This window comes from Pelobates fuscus, chromosome 7, assembly GCF_036172605.1.
Source record: "Pelobates fuscus isolate aPelFus1 chromosome 7, aPelFus1.pri, whole genome shotgun sequence".
In the NCBI taxonomy this organism is placed as follows: domain Eukaryota; kingdom Metazoa; phylum Chordata; class Amphibia; order Anura; family Pelobatidae; genus Pelobates; species Pelobates fuscus.
The window spans coordinates 79,562,460-79,583,953 of record NC_086323.1 but is presented as its reverse complement, the minus strand read 5'-3'; the positions used below and the strand labels follow the sequence as shown (position 1 = coordinate 79,583,953).

The 21,494-nt window shown below is 42.2% G+C and overlaps 1 protein-coding gene across 3 annotated transcripts in view; it reads left to right on the top strand.

Moving 5' to 3' along the window:
- The window catches only part of GPSM2 (G protein signaling modulator 2), a 67,640-nt gene extending 46,146 nt beyond the window's left edge, over positions 1–21,494 (top strand). For all 3 annotated transcript variants that reach the window (XM_063426120.1, XM_063426122.1, XM_063426121.1), the window contains 6 exons: positions 7,869–7,998; positions 10,110–10,180; positions 13,620–13,802; positions 17,014–17,176; positions 18,849–19,066; positions 21,081–21,494. In XM_063426120.1, the coding sequence (XP_063282190.1) occupies positions 7,869–7,998; positions 10,110–10,180; positions 13,620–13,802; positions 17,014–17,176; positions 18,849–19,066; positions 21,081–21,248 (933 nt within the window). In that variant the 3' untranslated portion in view covers positions 21,249–21,494. The remainder of the gene's footprint in view (positions 1–7,868; positions 7,999–10,109; positions 10,181–13,619; positions 13,803–17,013; positions 17,177–18,848; positions 19,067–21,080) is intronic.

Genomic DNA, 21,494 nt, shown 5'->3' with positions numbered 1-21,494 from the left:
TTTCTTATTTCTATGTGACATTCTAACTGTGCATGTCATAATACTGTTTGCTTATACTGCAATAAAATACACATATTTGTATTCAGCGATCTCTCACGTGTAAAACAGTACCCCCTATGTACAGGTTTTATGGTGTTTTGGAAAGTTACAGTGTCAAATATAGCATGTTGCACTTTTCAGTTTTTTCACATTGAAATTCGCCAGATTGATTACGTTGCCTTTGAGACTGTATGGTAGCCCAGGAATGAGAATTACCCCCATGATGGCATACCATTTGCAAAAGTAGACACCCCAAGGTATTGCAAATGGGGTATGTCCAGTCTTTTTTAGTAGCCACTTAGTCACAAACACTGGCTAAAGTTAACGTTAATATTTGTTTGTGTGTGAAAAATGCAAAAAATGGCACTTTCACTGACAATATCATTCTTTGGGGATATTATGGATAGTGTTCACTGAGGTTAATTGAGAGATGTGTCAGACAGTATGGTGTGTGTGTGTGTGTGTGTGTGTGTGTGTGTGTGTGTGTGTATATATATATATATATATATCTCATACTGTCTGACACATCTCTCAATTAACCTCAGTGAACACTATCCATAATATCCCCAAAATAAAGTGCTCAAAGTGTATATAATAATATAGCCTAATAAGATGCAGAATACAATCTGCAACCTCCCCTCTCTAGTATTTCTCAATAAGTGTATTTTCCACTGGGATTTAACACCAATATAGTGCTCATATTGTTCAAATATCTAAGGCTATATAGCCCAATTATCAAAAAACTCATGTAAGTGCATACAAAAAAATCATATAAAAATGCTATAGACAAAAAAGTGCTAGTGCATAACGTTAAAGTGATACTAATGCTACAAAATAGTCCACATAAGTGATCCCATGTGAACAGCTAAAGTCTCCCATGTATGTATTAAAAAATTAACATATGTGCCAAACCTACCAATAGAGACCTAAATATCAATAAGTCCTGAGCAATGAGAATGAATCATCCTCTATATCTAAAAAAAACTAGAGCAGCATATAAGACATCGCAGACAGAGGATCCTTAACTCCTCCTACATAATATCCAGAACCATGGTCAAAAGCTTACCATAATGATGTATATTTGATACAGCTTCATAAAAAGCTTCATAAAAAAAATCTGAAAAAAATGAAATAAAATATAGGCCTGACAACACAATACTGGACATATTTACATATTCTTATAACCATAATGCGCTATATTCTATTAGGATCCTCTCTACCATATACCTCATTAGAGGAAAGAGGTGTATGTTAATTTCTCATTAAGTCCGTCAGGAGCCAGTGTTCCCAATTTTTGAATCCACCATGTCTCCTTCTGTAGTAACTGCTCCCGTCTATTGCCACCTCTTCTCGAGATTGGGAGATGGTCTATCGCCACACATTTCAATGAGGCCAAGGGATGGCCTTTCTCCAGGAAGTGTCGTGCCACGGGTTTGTCTGACTTATTGTCCCTATAGGCCAATCTAATGCTTGGCCTGTGCCCTCTTATTCTTTCGCAAAGAGCCGTTTCCGTCTTGCCGACGTAGTTTAAACCGGTTGTCTCCTCTCCCTGTGAGATGCACTGCCGCTGGGGATCTGGGCCGGGTACCCAGCATCCCTGTAGGGCCGGTGGAGAGACCTCGGTCCCATCTCCACCTGCCATCTGTGTGTGTCCCCAGGACAAGTCTATGAGGTCCACTACCTCAGGTACCTCTGGCTGGTGGAGGAGAGGGAGGCGGTTGCCTCCCCTCCCCAGGACATTGGTTGCTGTACGGTGGAGGGATCTACCATCACCTCCTCCCGGATCTCAGGCCGCCGCTGCAGAGAGGAACCGGTTGTCTCCTCTCCCTGTGAGATGCACTGCCGCTGGGGATCTGGGCTTGCCGCCCAGCATCCCTGTAAGGCCGGTGGAGAGACCTTGGTCCCATCTCCACCTGCCGTCTGGGGTTCCTCCCAGTACACATCTACGATATCTTCCCAGCTGAAGGGGTCTGGATCTGGATCTGTCGCCTTGCTGTCCTGCTGAGCCTTCTCAATATAGTGGAAGAGATCTCGGTAGTCCTGCTCCAGTTTCCATTCCAGGGTTTCTAGGTGAGCCAGGTCTTGCTCTACCTCATGGAGGTCATCCCAGTCATGCCTAGCCTCCCTCTCGTAGAAAATGTCCTGAAGTCTGGTCTGCGCAGGGCTCCCGAAGTCAGGCTCTGCAAAGGACTCTCATAACAAGCCAGGACCATCAAGCTCCTCTCCCTCTGGCTTCTCATGCTCGGCTGTCCAGGGTATATGCTGTGCCATATACCACCAGAGTGCCTGGTAGGCATCCTCCAGCCATAGCTCCTGCCATACCCGGTGCTCTAGTTCCTTCACCCATTCCTCCAGGGGCTGCTCTCCCAGGAAGGGCATCCGCAGGGCCACTTGCTTCTGCAACCGCTGCTCTTCACTGGGGAGACTCTCACCCCGCCGCCGCTGTACCTCGTCCAGGGCCTCGTCCCACAACTCCTTACGAGTGGCCTCTCTCCAGTCCAGTATGCACTCCTCTGATACAGGCCCATCCTGCTGGGCCAAGTGTTTCTGCAATCTCCAGAGAAACTCCTATTCACATGGGGATGCTGCATGGTCGCTCCATTCTCTCGAGTTCCTCTATAGACAGGGGCATTGCACAAGTGCTAGCGTTGCCCTCAATTATTAATCCGTAACTCCACACGTTACCGGTGTCTCCGAGCTGCTAGTCCTCATACTAGGACGCCATCCCAGAGCTGCCACCAAATGTGACAGAACGCTGGTACCTCCGCCAATCGATGCGCCTAGTGCTCGCTGAGGACTTCAAGCACTCCAACCGACACCATCAGCACTGCAGACCCCACTTCCTGCGATACAGCTGCGCCGGGGTCTCGCCGTCTCCACCCACCCTGGATCCACGACCAGGATCCAGCTCCCAGTGGGTAAACCTATCCTAACTCCAGAGAGCGTAGCAGGAACAAATCAAGCTATTGCGAGAGCTTACTCTGGGGAGTAAGTGATTATAGCAATTCCCAGAGTGTAGGTATCCTTTCCCCCAAACATGAGCCAAGGCTTCAAGAAAGGTTCAAGATGATCTGATTTTAATGACCACACATTGGCTTTTATGCAAGGGGGCATCCCACAGGGTGGGACACAGTACAACCAATCACAGACAATACAAACAAAACACTCCCACAGTGACATCACAATCCCTCCTCTCTACCCTGGAGATAATTGGGAAGTAATCAAATTATCTCCCAGGACAGAGGCAAGATAGCTTAGATCTGAGTGCACATTATTATTGAATGGCGCTCAGATCACATACATACAATTCAATCGCCATGGAGCCAAAGTCTTTTCCATAGTCTTTCGTTACACGAATAGGCTCCATGGCATAGCTATCTGGGGTAGCACTACTCACATACTGAAAGTCAGAAATATGCAGAAATACACAAATAAACCTTTCTGCAGGGGAAAATACAGCTATCAGCACAGGGGCCATAGTCGGAAGGCAGGAGGCTAGCCAGTAGTCCCCTCCAGGCACAAGTGGTGAAGGGCACTTATATACAGAATAGATTAAATATATAATGCAGATTATGACATAAAATAATCTTTGACAACTGTTATTAGTACATCTGAGAGGACGATAAATTATGTATATTGTAATGTAACCAGTATATCGAACATCAGATAGACACTGATATAAAAGAAATATAGACAGACCAAAAAATAATCGTAACAATAGTGATAATAGCTACTACATCTAATCTGGCAGATATACTGCATTAGTGAAGAATAAAGCTGATAAAATTGAATAGAATCTTTAAAAATATATAATATAGAAACATCCCAAAGAAGAGAAATTAGGTTAGGACAATAAGGTGCAATAGAACGATAAAAATAAGGATAAAATAAAAGTAGAAGAGGAATTTAACTACTGTATATACTAGAGTATAAGCCGACCCAAATATAAGCCGAGGCCCCTAATTTTACCCCAAAAAACTGGGAAAACTTATTGACTAGAGTATATGAGAACTGCAGCAGCTACTGGTAAATTTCTAAATAAAATTAGATCCTAAAACAATTATATTAATTGAATATTTATTTACAGTGTGTGTATATAATGAATGCAGTGTGTGTGTGCACGTTGCAGAGCCTTGGTGGGGGGTGGGCATTTTTATTAATTTTTTTTTAATTATTTAATTTTTTTGTTTTTTTTTTATTTTATTTTTTATTTTATTTTTTCGTCCCCCCTCCCTGCTTGATACATGGCAGGGAGGGGGGGCTCTCACTGCCAGTGGCATTGGCAGTTCAGTGGAGGGGGGCTTGCAGGAAGCTCTTGCCTCTCCTGCAGCTCCCAGTGTAAGTCTCGCGGCTGCACTATGACCCCGCTGCTTTCGCGAGACTTACACTGGGAGCTGACAGAGGTGCTGACCGGACCGGCGCGGAGGAGAAGGGAGCTGACAGGAACTGCAGGAGAGGTAAGTAAACGCACACAGCCCCTTGTCTGTATTATGGCAATGTAAATTGCCATAATACAGACATTGACTCGAGTATAAGTCGAGTTGGGGTTTTTCAGCACAAAAAATGTGCGGAAAAACTCGACTTACACTCGAGTATATAAGGTATCTTAAAAAAGCATTGAGCTCAAAGTCCACATTAAGGCCTTCGGGTACTAAAGTATTCAAGGAAAAAATCCACTTTGCTTCTGCTTGATCCAAATTCATTTCAAGATCCCCTCCTCTCCAGTGTATGTCGACTTTTTCTATAGCTATAAATTCTAAGCCAGTCGGGTCACCCCCATGTACTTCCTTAAAGTGTCTTGATAGATTGTGTGTGAATAGTCCTCTTTTGATATTCCTGATATGTTCAGCGATTCTTGTTTTAAGTTGTCTCTTTGTTCTCCCCACATAATGCTTCGGGCAGGGACATTTAATAAGACAGATAACTCCTGCAGTATTGCAGGTCATTTGTGACCTGTATGTATGTCTGTCAGTAAATGTGTGTGTCTGTTAGCTAGTGTGTATGCGTCTGTTCGTGAGAGTGTGTGTGTGTCTTAAGCACTTACCTTTCTCCAGTGCCGGACTCCCTTGGCGCTGGGGATCTCTCCGCCCTGATCCGCCTCTCAGCTCCGTATGCGCATGCGTGGCAAGAGCCGCGCGCGCAATCAAACCTCCCATAGGAAAGCATTACTCAATGCTTTCCTATGGACGTTCAGCGTCTTCTCACTGTGATTTTCACAGTGAGAATCGCGGAAACTCCTTTAGCAGCCGTCAATGAGACAACCACTAGAGGCTGGATTAACCCTCAGTGAAACCTAGCAGTTTCTCTGAAACTGCTGTTTTCAGCTGCAGGGTTAAAACTAGACGGACCTGGCACCCAGACCACTTCATTGAGCTGATGTAATCTGGGTGTCTGTAGTGGTCCTTAAAGTGTATGTGTATCGGCATGCACTGGCGTACATACCGCGGTCGCAACCCTGCGACCAGGTGCCCGCCGCCATGTGTTGCGGCCCCAGCCCGCACAGAGTAAGTGCGCTGGGGGGGGGCCACGGATCAGTTTTCTCACTGGGGCCCCATGGGTTGTGTGTACTCCACTGCATGTACTAGATTTTCTGTTTTGGGGGGGGGGAAGTCACGGGGACAAAAATATTAGATGCCCTTTCAGCTTGTAAGTTTGTCAAAGTGATTTTTTGGGCCTATGTGGCTTTTCAGAGAGTATGCCCCCCCCCCCCCCCCCCACTTGCTGTAGTCTACAATGCACTTTGGCTTTTCCAGATGCTCAGTGCTACCTCTCAGACACTGGCACTGTACTTTCGTTGTGCATTGTAGACTGCATGTATGCATCCTTCCTATCTCTGAAGCGAAGGGCAAGCAGCTCATCCTGGCAAAGAGCTGAAGAGGAACCTCTACTGCTTCTGTCTCTTGCCAGGGTTTGGGGGAAACCCCTGCGATTCTTCCTCACTGTACCACAGGCTAGGGTTTCAAAGCAATATAATTTTTTAAATAACTGTATACTGATATAATAATTGTCAACCCATAGCCTATTTTTAACAAGGGAAGCATTAGATCCCAAACAATCTTGCCACTTGTACCCACAGAATCAGGGCATCCTGGTGGGTCAAGATGGCTATCCTTCCCCTGGTAAATGCGAAATGCCCATGTGTAACCAGTACAGGATTTGCATAATTTATCAAATTTAACGCTATATCGGAACCGTTTAGATGGAATATATTGCTTAAATAGCAGTTGACCTTTACATTTTATAAGGGACTTGTCAATTGAAATATCTTTATCCAACTCCTGTCACACATTTTCTGAAAATTTTGTCCCCGATAAAGGGCCGAATTTTATAGAGCCTGTCAAACAGTGGAAACAGTCGTTTCTAAGGGGACACATTAAAATGAAGGAATCGCAGCAGTTGCAGATAGTGATCCCTCATAGCATCAGGGAAAAGAGGGGTAGCCAGGGTGCATCACTTGCTCCAGTAGGACCTACTAGGGGTAGTGAGGCATATGTAGCTTGCAGCGCCCAATACAGAGTAGGAAGACAGTACCTTGGGCATTGCTCAGACTTCCATGGGATCCCCGGGGATGTATGTTTGGGAAGTGTACCATGTGGCTTAGAGTGGGGGTAAAGTGGCCCGGCGGGACCCATGGGGTTTGTGACCTGTGGGGCAGTCGGGGCCACTAGAACGGGCTTTTGCCTTTTTTTTTTTTTTTTTGCTTTGTTTTGTTTTTTTTTTTTTGTTCCAGTTGTGGTTTTATGGTGGGTTCTGTTGGGTTCTGTGCTGCCAATATGGTAGAGATGGCTGCCATTTGGAGAGGTTACAGGGGGGGAGTATCTTGGAGTTCTAACTGGGGTAGTGGTCGTACCGGTTGGTAGGTTATGTAGCATGGGCCTAAGCCTTCCTGTCGTCTAGGGTGGGGACACCATTCTGTTGTTGGAGCTCTGTGCGTCCCACTGTTCCCACGCCTCGTACCAATATTTGGCGTGTGGGCGGGTTTGTCTGGCCATAAGTTCGTAGGATTTGATGAGTTCAGTTGTGGCAATGCAGTGATCCAATGTGGGGGGGTGGTCTGCTTTCCACTGTCTGCTTATCACCATGAGGGCCGCGATGAGGATTTGGTAGACTAAATATTGTTGGCTTTTTTGGAGTGGCGTTCGGAACAGTAGGAATATTTCGGGGCAAAGAGGGAGGTCATGTGAGTGTAATTTTAAAAGCACAGCATTTATTTTATTATGATACACTTCACTATGTGCGGTTTACTTATTCCTTTGTAGATACTTATCTGAATCCCAATAGGGTTTACTGTGTAGAGACACTTCCAGTGGCTGTCACTCAGACTGCCACCAGAGGTTCTTCCTGGTCAGTGCTGCACAACGTGCAGAACCTTTATTTAGAGTCTCCACGCTCTTCATGGAGACGCTTTACTTTTCTACTAGTGGTATTTGGCTAGTAGGAAAGCATTGAATTGGCTGAGATCGTCAATCCTAAAGATCTCCGCCAAGGTGGCACATCTGGATGGAGCCAGTGCTGGCAAATTAGCGTGGCACTGGAATAAAGGTAAGATTTTACTTTATTCGTGAGTGACCAGCCACCTATTGGTGTTTTTAACACAATTGGGTCAGGAGTACACATTTGATTTCTGGTCCTGTAGTGTGCCTTTTTTTTTTTTTTTTTTTTTTTTTTTATATAACAGATGTTTAAAAGTATGAACATTCTTTGTAGTATCCCTGAAATATATCCCATTGCCTTTGTCTGCTCTGCCTGACTTTGTGTGTAAATATGGAACATAGCTGTATATGAAATAATTGACACTAAACTTTGGTGGATAAATCTTCATTTGACAGTTGGGAGATCGAAATGGTGAACTCACAGCGCAGCTGAACCTCTCTGACCTACAGATGGTGCTGGGACTTAGCTACAGCACCAATACCTCAGTGCTTTCCGAAATCCAGGACCCAGACACCAGTGTGAATGGTAAATGTAACTTTTAAAGTAATTCTTCTTTTGCCATGTAAATTTATTATAGAAAGCCGTATATAGCAGTGGTGTATTTTGAATATGTGCTGCGCTAGGCATGACTAAACTCTGACATCCCCCAATCTAAATTTGCCCCACCCCTTCCTGTCAAGGCCGCACCTCTTGCAACACGCACTTTGATTGACCGACACATGCCCTCACTGATACTTGCACTGACATATACTCACTGACCGATACTGTCATTGGAACACACAGTGTTTAACCCACATACTCTTTCACTGAAAAACACATTGACACCCATCTTTACTGACAGTCATTCACTCTCAGATACACATACACACATACACACTCGCACATCTTCACTGGTTTGACACATTCTGACAGACGCACACACTGACACATTTACTGGCAGACACACACAATCACTGGCAAGCACACACTCATTCCCTGACTGACACATGGATACTGGCACACTCACGCACATTTTCTCATACACAAATGTTTTTTTTTTTTTTCAACTTTAGTCCACCCAGCCTCCTTGTCTTTTGGAGAGCTGGAGTGGATTCTTTCCTTCCGGTCCAGTGTGGACCCTGTTCCTGCAGCACAATCCCGCCCATCTGTGCCATGTGATTGCGATCACATTACTAGAATAAGCGTGTTTGACAGATTTCTTGGTAGACCCTCCAACATAGAATTAATAAAAACAAATAATTATGTTAGAAATATATAAAGAAATACACAAATTTATATGGAATGATTGATTTAGTGTGTGTAGCCGTTGGGTAGGGAGCCTGGAACACTTAAACCCCAGTTGCCGAAGCTTGACTTGGGTCTCCCTGGAGCTTTTCCTCCCGACCAGACTGCAGCTATCCTTCCAGGCAAGTATCATACCAGAAAACATACAAGAACTTATAATAACATATTTATAAAGGTGTGGGGAAGACCATAATTAAAAAAAATATCTCTCCTGTCTGCAGATTTAGCAATATGCATAGCTAAATCCCCCTAGTTGGCAGCATGCATCAGCAGGGCAGGAGAGCACACACAACATTAACTATACACACCCTACACCAGTGGTGTATTCTGGTTTTGTGCTGCCCTAGGCATGACAAAATTCAGGCAACCCTCTCCCCCTACCCCCTTTCTAATTTTCAATTCCTTTTAAAAACCAACACGCTCTTTGCATGACATGACAGACATTTGCCTTCACTGATGCATACACTGACAGTCATTGTCACAAACGCTGTTTAACCAACCCACACTTTCACTAAAATGTATATACTCACCGACTGACCCTTACTCCGTGTCAGACAAACTGACAAACACACATACTCACTGACAGAAGTTCACTCACACACACACTAACACACTCACTAACATCATTTTTTTTTTTTTTTTTTAAATCCACCCAACCTCCATACCTGTGCTGGAGTGGATTCTCCATTTCCCTGGGGTCTAGTGGGGATCCTTTAACTGCCCGAGGGACAGGCGTGCGGTCAATTTAGGCAGTGAGTGACGTCATGCTCCGGCATCACTGCATTTCACGCGCGCGAGTGAGCTGAGCAGGGGAAGCTCAGGGGAGAACGCTCCCTCGCCGCCTGCCTCCCATCAGGTAATGGCAGGCTCTAGGGGCCCTGAGGTGGCCAGCTGGCCAGCTCCTGGGCTCCCCAAGACAAGAGGCTGGTAAGGCATTTGCCAGAGCGTTTGGGGGTTGGCTTTTTTTGCCGCCCCCTTGAAAGTGCCACCCAAGGCAAATGCCTTGTCAGCCTCGTGGTAAATACACCAATACCCCACACCTATAATGGACACAGAGTAACTTAGACGTAAGCATAACCCAGGGACCTATATAAATGGTTGCTCTGCTCCCAGTGATGGTGACTACTGTCACTGTGTATATGTATATGTGTGTGTGTGTGTGTGTGTGTGTGTGTGTGTATATATATATTCTCAAAATTTCTTGCCAAGTTGCACGTCCAGCCTTATGACAATTAATGAAGGAGAGCTTTCAGTGGTCTTCTTGTAAATGTTTCAGTCCAGACTTTTTTAAAATTTAAACCTCCCCTACTTTAAACTGTAACTAATGGTGTGTGTTTATTTCTTTTATAAAGGTGCACGGCCGAAGTTAAGCAGACGGCACAGCATGGAGAATCTGGAACTTGTGAAGTTAACTCCAGAGAAGGTGCCTGTTTTTTTTTTATTTTTGAAATTGTGGTTTGCTGTTTCTATTATGCTGAAATATTTAAAATTGCTCTATTCTTGCAAAAGTTTCACATTTACTACTTGGTAAAAGGCTGAAGCATTTTCTTTCAATGCCTTTCCTTAATTAAATCCTTAATTAAAAGGATATTATAGTGCAAGCAATACAAAGCTGTATCGCTACCCCTGCCTCTCCTGACGTCCTGCGACAAGCGCTTGCTTATGCTCATGCATGTTAGACTGCCCCATCGGAAAGCGTTGAATCCATAGGCGTGCGCAGCCTATTGCATTACGCGGCGTGTATATGTATATATATATGTATATGTATATGTATATATATATACACATATATACACACACAGACACAAAGCTGTGTGTGGGTGCTGTTAGTGTGATGTGTGTGTGTGAGGGTGCTGGTAGTGTACTATGTGGGTGAGGGTGTTTGTGTGTGCGTGCTTGTGAGGGTGCTGTGAATGTACTGTGTGTCAGGGTGCTGTTTGTGTGTGTGTGTGCACTTGTGAGGGTGCTATAAATGTACTGTGTGTGAACTCACATTCATCACCCATTCACACCACAGAGACACACTCAGACGAATCCCAACTCACTCTCTTTGGTCCTGTTTGTGTTTGTAAGGGTACTGTTAGTGTGCTGTGTGGGTGCTGTGTATGTGTGTGGGTGCTGTGTATGTGTGTGGGTGCTGTGTATGTGTGTGGGTGCTGTGTATGTGTGTGGGTGCTGTGTATGTGTGTGGGTGCTGTGTATGTGTGTGGGTGCTGTGTATGTCTGTGGGTGCTGTGTATGTCTGTGGGTGCTGTGTATATGTGTGGGGGGTGGAGGTGGGGGTACATTACTAAATATCCCCCCTCCCTTCTTACTTTATGTGGGGAGGGGGGATTCTTGTTCCTTGTCCCTGGTGGTCCAGTGGAGGTGGTGGCAGATCAGTTATCCCCCCTCCCTTCTTACCTTATGCCTGGGAGGGGGGATCCTGCTGCTGCTGCCATCCCTGGTGGTCCAGTGGAGAGTGAACTCTAGCCCCGCAGGGTTCCTCTCGCGAGAGGAACCCGGCGGAGCTGCTGGCAATAGCTCCGCCGGTCCTCTCCTGCCTCCCTCACTGCCTGAGGCTGAGAGCAGAGCCGGCGCTCGGATAGCGCCGGCTCTGCATGAGCCGGCAGGGGGGATCCTGAGATCTCCCCTGCCGGTCTCAATACATAGCGCGTGCCGCGGGGATTAGGGTGTGCCCAGGCACACCCGGCACACCCCGTGCGCACGCCTATGGTTGAATCAATGCTTTCTTATGGGAAAAATCTGATCCTGAATGTCCTCATGAAGAGCGTCGTTATGATGCAGGAAGCGCCTTAAGTGGCAGTCTGGGAGACAGTGACTGGAGGCAGAGTTAGTGCTTTACTGTAAAAACTGCACTTTCTCTTGAACTGCAATGTTTTACATGCAGCACTAAGTGCAAAAGGGACACTGCACCTAGATCACTTTAATGAACCCTTCCTTAACCCCCTCTTCCCCCACAGAATACTCCCACTAAATCACCGGCTTAGTGAATGAACCAAATTATGGTATGCACTCAAGATACATTTTCACTGACATCTGAGTTTGCAAATCCACTTAAATATGTCAGTGGCATGAACATCTGTTGTGATATGTTATCATGTGTGTGTTTTGTTTTTGTTTTTTCTGTGTTTTTCTCAGAAATGGATAGCATGTAGAGCCCAGATATTTCAGTTAAAGGGAGACTATAGGCACTAAATCAGTTTTAATTTAATGAAGCAGTTTTGGTGAGATTTAAATTGCATTCTTTATACAGCCCTAGTCACACTTCCCTACATGTGACTTGCACAACTTTACTAAACATTTCCTGTTGAGAGATCTAATATTTAAACTTCCTTTATTGCTTATTGTTTAATTTAGAATTTCGTATATCTTGCTCTGTTAACAGCATTCTAGATCCTGCTGGATGTAATTAAAGCTCATTTTACCGAGCAGGAGATAAATGTGTAAAGCAGGTTAACACCGGTTTGAAAATGAAACCATTTTGTTTTCATGCAAGCTGTGCCAGTCAAAGCCAGTGTGGAAGTGTGGCTAGGGCTGCATGGACAGAAATAAAAGTACCTAATAACGCTATAGTGCCAGGAAAACGAGTTTGTTTTCCTGGCACTATAGTGCTCCTTTAACTCTTACATGGCAGAGAATTAAGCAGTGCGACAGTATGATCTATACACCAAAACTGCTGCATTAAGCTAAAATCGATTTGGTGACTATAGTGTCCCTTTAAGCATTTACTGGGGTAAGTAATGTACAAAATCTCCCTATTCCATACCCCTACTTATCTTATTCTATCTCTTGATTTAATATAAGTTCTCTTTTCCTTATTAATTATTGCCTTTATATCTCAGACCTCTCCCAACTTAAAGGGAAACTCTATTAAAAAAAAATTAATTTTATCACAATTTCTTGTCTTTATGATTTTATAGCCCCATTCTCCCATTTTGTTGCCATTTAAACATAATTTTATATTAAAAAGGTACATTGAATCCAGCACCATGATCTCCAACCTGATTTTCCTACTTTCCCATCATAATGGCATCTTCTTTTTGTCTAATGTAATGCTTCTCACAGAGAAATGTTAGTTGAGCTATGGTGCATGCCTGGCAATTACTCAAATGCTACTTCTAGAGCGGCATTGAAACTAATAATGTAAAGTGTGTGCATTCCGTACACTGCAGACGGATTCACAGTGCCTATAATATCCTAAATGTTATAGTTCTGATGCTTAGTGTCTCTTTAACTTACCAATTCCACTTATTTACCCTTCCTTATTTCATCCTTTCTCTGGTATTACTTATCAGTCTTTGTCCCTTCACCTGTTTTCTCGATGTTGACATTCTCAGTAGTTGTCTAGAGGCTGTATTCCTTATATTGTACTCTTTGAGCTCCACCACGCAGTTGCACAGCTCTGCCTTAACTATATAGTGTTTAACATATATGCCAAGGAAAGTCACCACCGTCAATTAAATATAAGCAGGTTCTGATGTCTACAAAATATATTCTACTTGGTTCCAGCGAAATATGCAACATTCTTTTATTGAGGCTTAAAGTGACACTTTAAGCACCAAAACCAACAAAATGGGTTATAATGCTAGCAAAGTTATTTATTAAAGTGAAAATCAAAGGAACACTAGATAGGGTCATGAACAAAAACCTGTATTTCTGACCTAATTTTGGTTCTTTCCTTTTTATAGCATAATAAAAGCAAAAAGATAAAACCAATGTTCAGTGAATAGAGTATGGGAAGGAATGATTCGTGATTTAGGGATCTTATTTGTAATTCTATGTTTTAGATAACAGAATTGTCACCTAAGAGTTAGTGTTGAGTCACTTAAGCAGACCCTATATGTATTTCTTTGTTTTAGGTACAAAACTGGAACAGTGAGATCCTTGCTAAACAGAAAGTCCTGCTCTCAAAGCCATCCTCTAAGCTTATGTTTGTAAACAGACTGAAAGGGAAGAAGTTTAAGAACAGCACATCCAGTAAAGTGCTACAGGACACCAGTAACTCCAATGACTCTAACAGAAAGATGGCCAACTCTCAACGGGTATACCTTACTCCGCAGACTAAGTAGTGAATGCATGGGTACTTTATTTTTTGAATGCTAGAGATGTGCACAGGGGATTGCAAAAAAAAAAAAAAAAACTAATTGAATATACCTATGGTACTAGAGTTATGAATGTCTTTAAAGTGAACCTGTAACAGATAGTTTTGCCATTGCAAACCTTTTAGCTTGACTCATGTTATACAATTAAGTGTTTCTTCCCTTAATTCTATAAAAAAAAGTTCTTATTTTATTTGCATTACATTAACTCCAGCTGAGACCATCAATCATGTTTTCAATGGGTGTTACACTTGCTGCAACGCACATCTCTTTTGTATACCTCCTAAATCATTCTGGCTGTTTCTGCTCTCACATAAAGCCTGCTCCTCCTCCCCCCTTGCAGGCATTGTTTTTACAATTATCTTTCATGATGTTGTTGAACACGTCTATTAAATATTTGCAGTGCTGTGGGGTAAAAAAAAGGAAGTGAACACTTGGATTTAATAGCTATAGTTGATACTCGTTTGGCAGCAATAATGTCAACAAATTGTTTCTGGTAGCTGTGGATTCAACCTGCACAACGTTCAGGAGGAATTTTGTTCCTTACTGCTTCAGCTCCGCTACATTTTTAGGATGTATCGTGAACAGCTAAACCCTAATTATAGGGTTAAGGTTTGGGTTCTTATTTGGGCCACTCCAAAAATCAGATTTTCTTTTTTGAAGCCATTCTGTAGTGGATTTACTTTGATGTTTAGGATCATTGTCCAACTTCTACCAAGCTTCAGCTGGTGCACAGCCACCCTGATATATGATTCTATATGATGTGTTGATAAACTAGGGAATTAAACTTTTCCCATGATTGTGGCAAGTGGCCCAGGCCACAAATCATGATGCTTCCTCTACTGGAACTGTTGGGATGATGTTAACATATTGGTATGTGGTGCCCTTTTTACGACATACGTGGTGTGCATTTTCTTTCCAAACAACTCAACCTCCGTTTCATCAGTCTACAAAACATTTTCCCCGTTGCATTGTGGAGTGTCAAGGTGGTCTTTGGCAAACTTCAGACCCGCACAATTTTTCAATATTTTTTTTCTTCCGTATAGTAGACTCCTATTAACCAGTTCCAATGATTTATGGACGTCTTCGGATGACACTCTACTGGTTTTTGTATTTTTTTTTTTTTTTTTTTTTTTAAATAAAGTTTCATTAGTTGCTTTTGTTTAAGTCATTATCCTAGGGTTTCACATACTTTTTATAACCTGTACTTTATTTGATATATTCATAATGTACAAGAACAATACCATTGTGTTAAGTAAAACAGATTGTATTTGTTGATTACAGTACTTGGATGAACATCAAATTAGATTTCAGACCAATGTATACATAAATTCAATAATTTCTCATGTTTTTACATACTTTTTCATTTTGGTGTTAAGCGAAAGATCAGTGCAAAAGCAGTAACTGGGTAGCTATTCAGTTAAACCTAATATATTCTGTGGATTCCTCATTCACCTTAAGTAAATGGTACTCCCGATGGGTGTGTATATAATAGAAGTAACCCTCTTACCCTCTCAGCCGACCTCAACTCTGCACTGTAGGGCTTGGAAGTTCCTGCTTAGGAACATTCGGCTCTCCGGAGTGAATAGTGGAGGTGAGGAATGATGTCTGAACTCCAAAAATGATTTGATTACTTGCCATGTAGGAGGGGCACCTGCACCCTCAAGCTGTAGTGGTTATGGTGCTTAAACTGTTCCTTTTAAATGTGTGAGAGAAACTCAGATGGATATCCAGAACTTTCTAAGCAACATAACACCATGTGGGGTCAGCATGACAGATGTTATTACTGTAGATGTATATGTACAAAGAACTGGGGTTGATAAAGCATACATTTTTATTTTTCCTTCTACTTCTTGTGCCAGGAGCACACATATTCTAAACTCCTTACTGGGATTGTCTCTAAACCAAGTCGTTGAGGAGCCAAACTAGATTTAGTGTTAACAAATGGAGATTTGGTATCCAATATTACTGTTGGTGAAAGTTTGGGATCCAGTGATCATCAGTCATTGTGGTTTAATATAAGAACACAAACAAACGTTTTAGACTTTAGAGAAACACTTTTCTAAAATTAGAATATGTGTAGAGGAGTCCTTATCAGACTGGAGCAATTTAAATGAAGTCCAAGAGAAATGGAATTATTTAAAAGTTGCACTGCTGAAGGCAACAGAAAATTGCATTAGGCTTGTCAGTAAAAGCAAAAGATTCAAGAAACCACTGTGGTACTCCGCAGATGTGGCCAAAGTAGTAAACAAAAACTTGGCATTTAGTAATTTTGCTGATGATACAAAGATATGTAACAGGGTTGATGTTGCCAGAGGGATAAGCCAAATGGCAAATGATTTATGTAAACTAGAAAAATGGTCAGAGTTGTGGCAACTGACATTTAATGTGGATAAGTGCAAGATAATGCATCTTGGACGTAAACGCCCAAGGGCAGAGTACAGAATATTTGAGAGTCCTAACCTCAATATTATTATTATTATTATTATTATTATTATTGCCATTTATATAGCGCCAACAGATTCCGTAGTGCTTTGCGATATTTCTGAGGAAATTGATTTAGGGGTAATTATTTCTGATGACTTAAAGGTAGGCGGACAATGTAATAGAGCAGCAGGAAATGCTAGCAGAATGCATGGTTGTATAGGGAGAGATATTAGCAGTAGAAAGAGAGAAGTGCCCATGCCATTGTGCAGAACACTGGTGAGACCTCACTTGGAGTATTGTACACCGTAAAGGAGACTATATTTAAAATAAGAAAAACTACCACAACAAGAGGACATAGCCTTAAATTAGAGGTGCAAAGGTTTAAAAATATTAGGAAGTATTACTTTACTGAGAGGGTAGTGGATGCATTGAATAGTCTTCCAGCTGAAGTGGTAGAGGTTAACACAGCGAAGGCATTTAAGCATGGGGGGATAGGCATAAGGCTATCCTAGATATAAGAAAAGGCCAGGGACTAATGAAAGTATTTAGAAAATAGGGCAGACTAGATGGGCCGAATGGTTCTTATTTGCCATCACATTCTATGTTTCTAGCTTTCCAATGTGTCTTAGAACATTCCTTTATAAGACCAGGGTAATGAAGTAGCAATGTTCTAATTAGAAAAACCTAGATTTAAATCCCTTTAATTTGTCTATTTTTTTGTCTTTAGAAAACTGTAGTCCCAGACAACATTGGTGATGAAGGTTTCTTTGATCTACTAAGTCGATTTCAGAGCAACCGGATGGATGACCAGAGGTGCAGCTTGCAAGAAAAGAACCTCTTGAATGTTCCCAAAGGCACATCTTCCACCCCTCCTAAAACCATGAGAAAATGTAGGTTGTGCATAAAGACTGAAAACCTAATGTCTGCCAAACAAGCTATTTTCACCCCCATATGTTGTTCTAAGAGATTATTTCCATTTACTAAGAACACAGCTTTGTATGTTCTATTATAGGAAACAACTTTTGATTCATATTGGATAATGCATTAAATGAACTTAATGTGCAGCAACAAAAACTTAAAGGATCACTATAGTGTCAGGAAAACAAAGCAGTTCTCCTGAAAATATAGTGCCCTGAGGGGTCCCCCTCCCGTGACGCAGAAGGGGTTAAAAACCCTTCAGCCACTTACCTTATTCCAGCGCGGCCAGCGCTGGTGACCTCTCCTCCCCCGCCAATGTCAGCTCCCTCAATGCTTTCCTATGGACGCTCTGCGCGATGGAAGCATAATATGTCCGGAAGACAGCCACTAGAGGCTGGCTTAACCCCAAATGTAAACATAGCAGTTTCTCTGAAACTGCTATGTTTGCATCTGAAGGGTTAAAACCTGAGGGACCTGGCACCCAGACCACTTCATTGAGCTGAAGTAGTCTGGGTGACTATCGTATCCCTTTAATGCATTTCATGGGTTTTGGCTTCATATTCATGCTGTTTTACTCTCCATAGAAATCTATTTAGTATTTTTTTTTTCTCTCTACAGTTTGGTAAATTGAGTTGGTGTCTTGTTAATGTTTACAAGTTTATGGATATGATCGTGATCCAAAATTATATAGCGTAAACAAACTCAGTCCAATAATGAAAAGGGACTCTTACAACACATTCTGGTTTCTTTTTTAGAAGTATTAGAATAATGGATATGGTGATGACAAAAAGTATGCTTAAGTCTAAATTAATTGGTTCTAGATTTGACTGTATGCTAAGATTGTTTAAGTCGTAATGCCTATAGTTAAATATTTTGTGTTTTACTTAAAAATAGATTTATCTGGGGAAGGTATATCCAAGAACTACCTATGGAATGAAGAGTTAATTTCCAGATGGCCAATAATAAGACTGTCTTTGCAATCCTGCCCTATAACAAGAGTTATTTGGCATCTATTATTATTATTATTATTATTATTATTATTATTATTATAAGTATGTTATTAGTGCACTTAGAACTTTCTGTAATGTGCATGTTCCCTGCTGGGACCTGGGCTGTTTGTCAGAAATAGCAACAAAACAGCATTTAACAAAAAGATTGAGTTTCTTCTATTTAATGTCTTTGCTCTGGCATTGTCTTGTTGTGGGTTACTGAACCAATGTAATCCTTACATTGAATGCAGTACATATTTAACTACTGGCCTTGACAAATAGCCACCCGCACTGTGTGTGTGTTTACCATTTTATTTTTGATTGTCTGTGTGTTCGCATTGCGCAAGCTTAGTTTATCCTCTTGACTCTTTACAAGGAGCCTAATTAGGGCAATTTAAAGGCAGGTTTTAATTAAGGTTTTTATCAAGCTTGATCTACACTGTATTACACCGTTCATAAGCATATTATATATTCATATATTCAACACTAATGCATTAATAAAAATGTTATCTTTTTAAAACTGTCAGCACCACAAATATACAGACTGAATCATTTCAAACAATTCTGATTTACAATAAAAAGTACAACAAATTAAATTCAATTGAAGCAGTGTTTTGTATATATTAACATCTTGTATTATACTGTTGCCTTTTAGCGCTGTCAGCATCAGCTGTGTCTCCTCACACAGATGAGTTTCTTGATCTGCTGGCAAGTTCACAAAGTCGCCGGCTTGATGACCAGAGAGCGAGCTTCAGTAACTTACCTGGTCTGCGGATTAACCAGCAACATAACCAGTCTGTACTGGGACACCTAATGTCCAGTGAAAACCGGGAGCCAGATGAAGACTTCTTTGATATGCTGGTGAAATGTCAGGTGGGGAATGGTTAATGTTGCCTTTAACATTAAAGGGACAGAGGTGGTGTAAGCCAATGCTTATCACATTTTGGAGACCAAGGGAAGTTTAAAGGAACACTATAGGGTCAGGAACACAAACCTTTTTCCTGACCCTCTAATGTGTAAACAAACATCTTGTTGCCCTAAATATAGCAAAATATTACTTTTATTCCAGTCTGCTGCTGTTGATTCTGCCCCTAATCTGCTTGCTTGGCTGACATCATTAGAAATGGTGGTCTGAGACAATCACAATGCTTTCCCATAGGAAAGCATTGAATTGGCTGTGCCTGTCAAAGAGGCAGATCAGGGGCAGAGCCAGTACAAACCAAACAGAGCCCTAGCCAATCTGCATCTCCTAATAGAGATGCATTGAATCAGTGCATCTCTGAGGAAAGTTCAGTGTCTCCATGCAGAGGGTGGAAACATTGAATGTCAGGGCTGCACACTGTGCAGCACTGCCCCAGGAAGCACCTCTAGTAGCTCTCTGAGGAGTGACCAGTGGAGGTATCCCTAGGCTGGAATGTAAACACTGCCTTTTCTCTGAAATGACTGTTTACAAATACAGACTTTTTGCAATATTTGTTCTGGTGAGTATAATCTTCAATTAGCTGTAGTTGTTCTGGTGACTAGTGTCCCTTTAAAGTTTGTTGGTTTTAATACATACACATTCTCACTTTGTGTACGTGTTGCACATGCATAGTGAGCTATTTTGTGACAGAGGAAAAAAACTTAGGTTCAGTACATAAAACCTGTAACTTGGAGCAGTTGTGTAATCAAAATACCCTGCTCCCTTGTAGTTGTATATTGTTCTAAATGGTAAACATGTTACATACCGTAATTTGTTTTTCTTTTAAAGTTAAAGTATACTTAATTAATTAAAATGTCCTTGTAATTCTAAAGCACACAGACACTGTACCTAGAAATATAGAATATGCTCCTGAAGTCTCACTGCTCACATTTCTGCCATTAAGGATCTAAATAATGTGTCTGTTCATGCAACGCTGGCTGTGACTCACACAGCCAACATAAAAAATAAATGTTTTCGATCAGATTTGACACTAAACTGTGTTTACTTTCGAAGTTTGTTTGTGTGTGTGTGTGTGTATGTATTTCCCGTTGAGCTGTGTCTGATTCAGGGGGAGGAAAGCGGCCGTCTCTCCTCCACTCCGTCCAATGTAGGCCTCAACCCGTCGTCTTGGTTCTCGGAGCCTCCGAATGTCGGCTAAAGTGCCCAAGGGTAGGTTGGGGTGTCCCCTGTGTGGGAATCACCTTGCTTTTAGCGTTTGCGGCGGGAGCTAGGTCCTGCCAGCTCGCGGTCCAAGCTCCACCCCTTTATTTTTTATTTTTACAGAAAATGTGTGACTAAACAAACTGATTTAAAGGGACACTCCAGGCACCCAGACCCCTTCTGCTCATTGGAGTGGTCTGGGTGCCAACTCCCACTACTCCTAACCCTGCAAGTGTAATTATTGCAGTTTTTTTATAAACTGCAATAATTACTTTGCAGGGTTAACTCCACCTCTAGTGGCTGTCTACTAGACAGCCACTAGAGGGAACTTCCTGCTTCATGCTAGAGCGTCGCTGGACGTCCTCACGCTGTGTGAGGACCTCCAGCGTCGTTCAAATCCCCATAGGAAAGCATTGAAATTATTTTCAATGCTTTCCTATGGGGAGCGCTAATGCGCAAGGGGTTTTCACCCCTTTCACCCCTTCAGTGACTGGGGATTGGTGGGTGGGAGGGAGAGGGACCCTCCAGTGCCAGGAAAACTGATCGTTTTCCTGGCACTGGAGTTTCCCTTTAACTCCTAAATGGCATGGAATTGAGCAGTGAGACTGCAGAGGCATGATCTATACACCAAAACCACTCCATTTAGCTAAAGTTGTTTTGGTTCTTATAGTGTCTACTTCACATTAAGTTGCACTCATGTGATTTATACATTGTTAGTGAAAAATTTGCATTTTCCATGTGTTTCACTGTGATTTATATTTACAGGGCTCCCGCTTAGATGATCAACGCTGTGCACCTCCACCTCCTCCTAAAAAGGGACCCACTGTCCCAGATGAGGACTTTTTCAGCCTTATTTTGCGTTCACAAGCTAAACGTATGGACGAACAGAGGGTTACTCTTTCTTCACATCTAAAGAGACCAAATTCAAGTTAAGGCAAACCTATTTTAATGTGACCTCTCCACTCACGTTTCTTGGGACAAAATGGGTATTAAAGCCTTCTCTGAAAAGGAACTCTTCTACGGATATTACTAGACGTTAGAAGAATGACACGATCTGGATTCAAGATGGCCAGTAATATATGGTACAGTTTCCTCATGGTATCACAATTCCAGGATGTATTCACATGTCCAATAGCCTCCTACTCTCATTGATGGGATAGTATAGAGCAACAAAGAAAA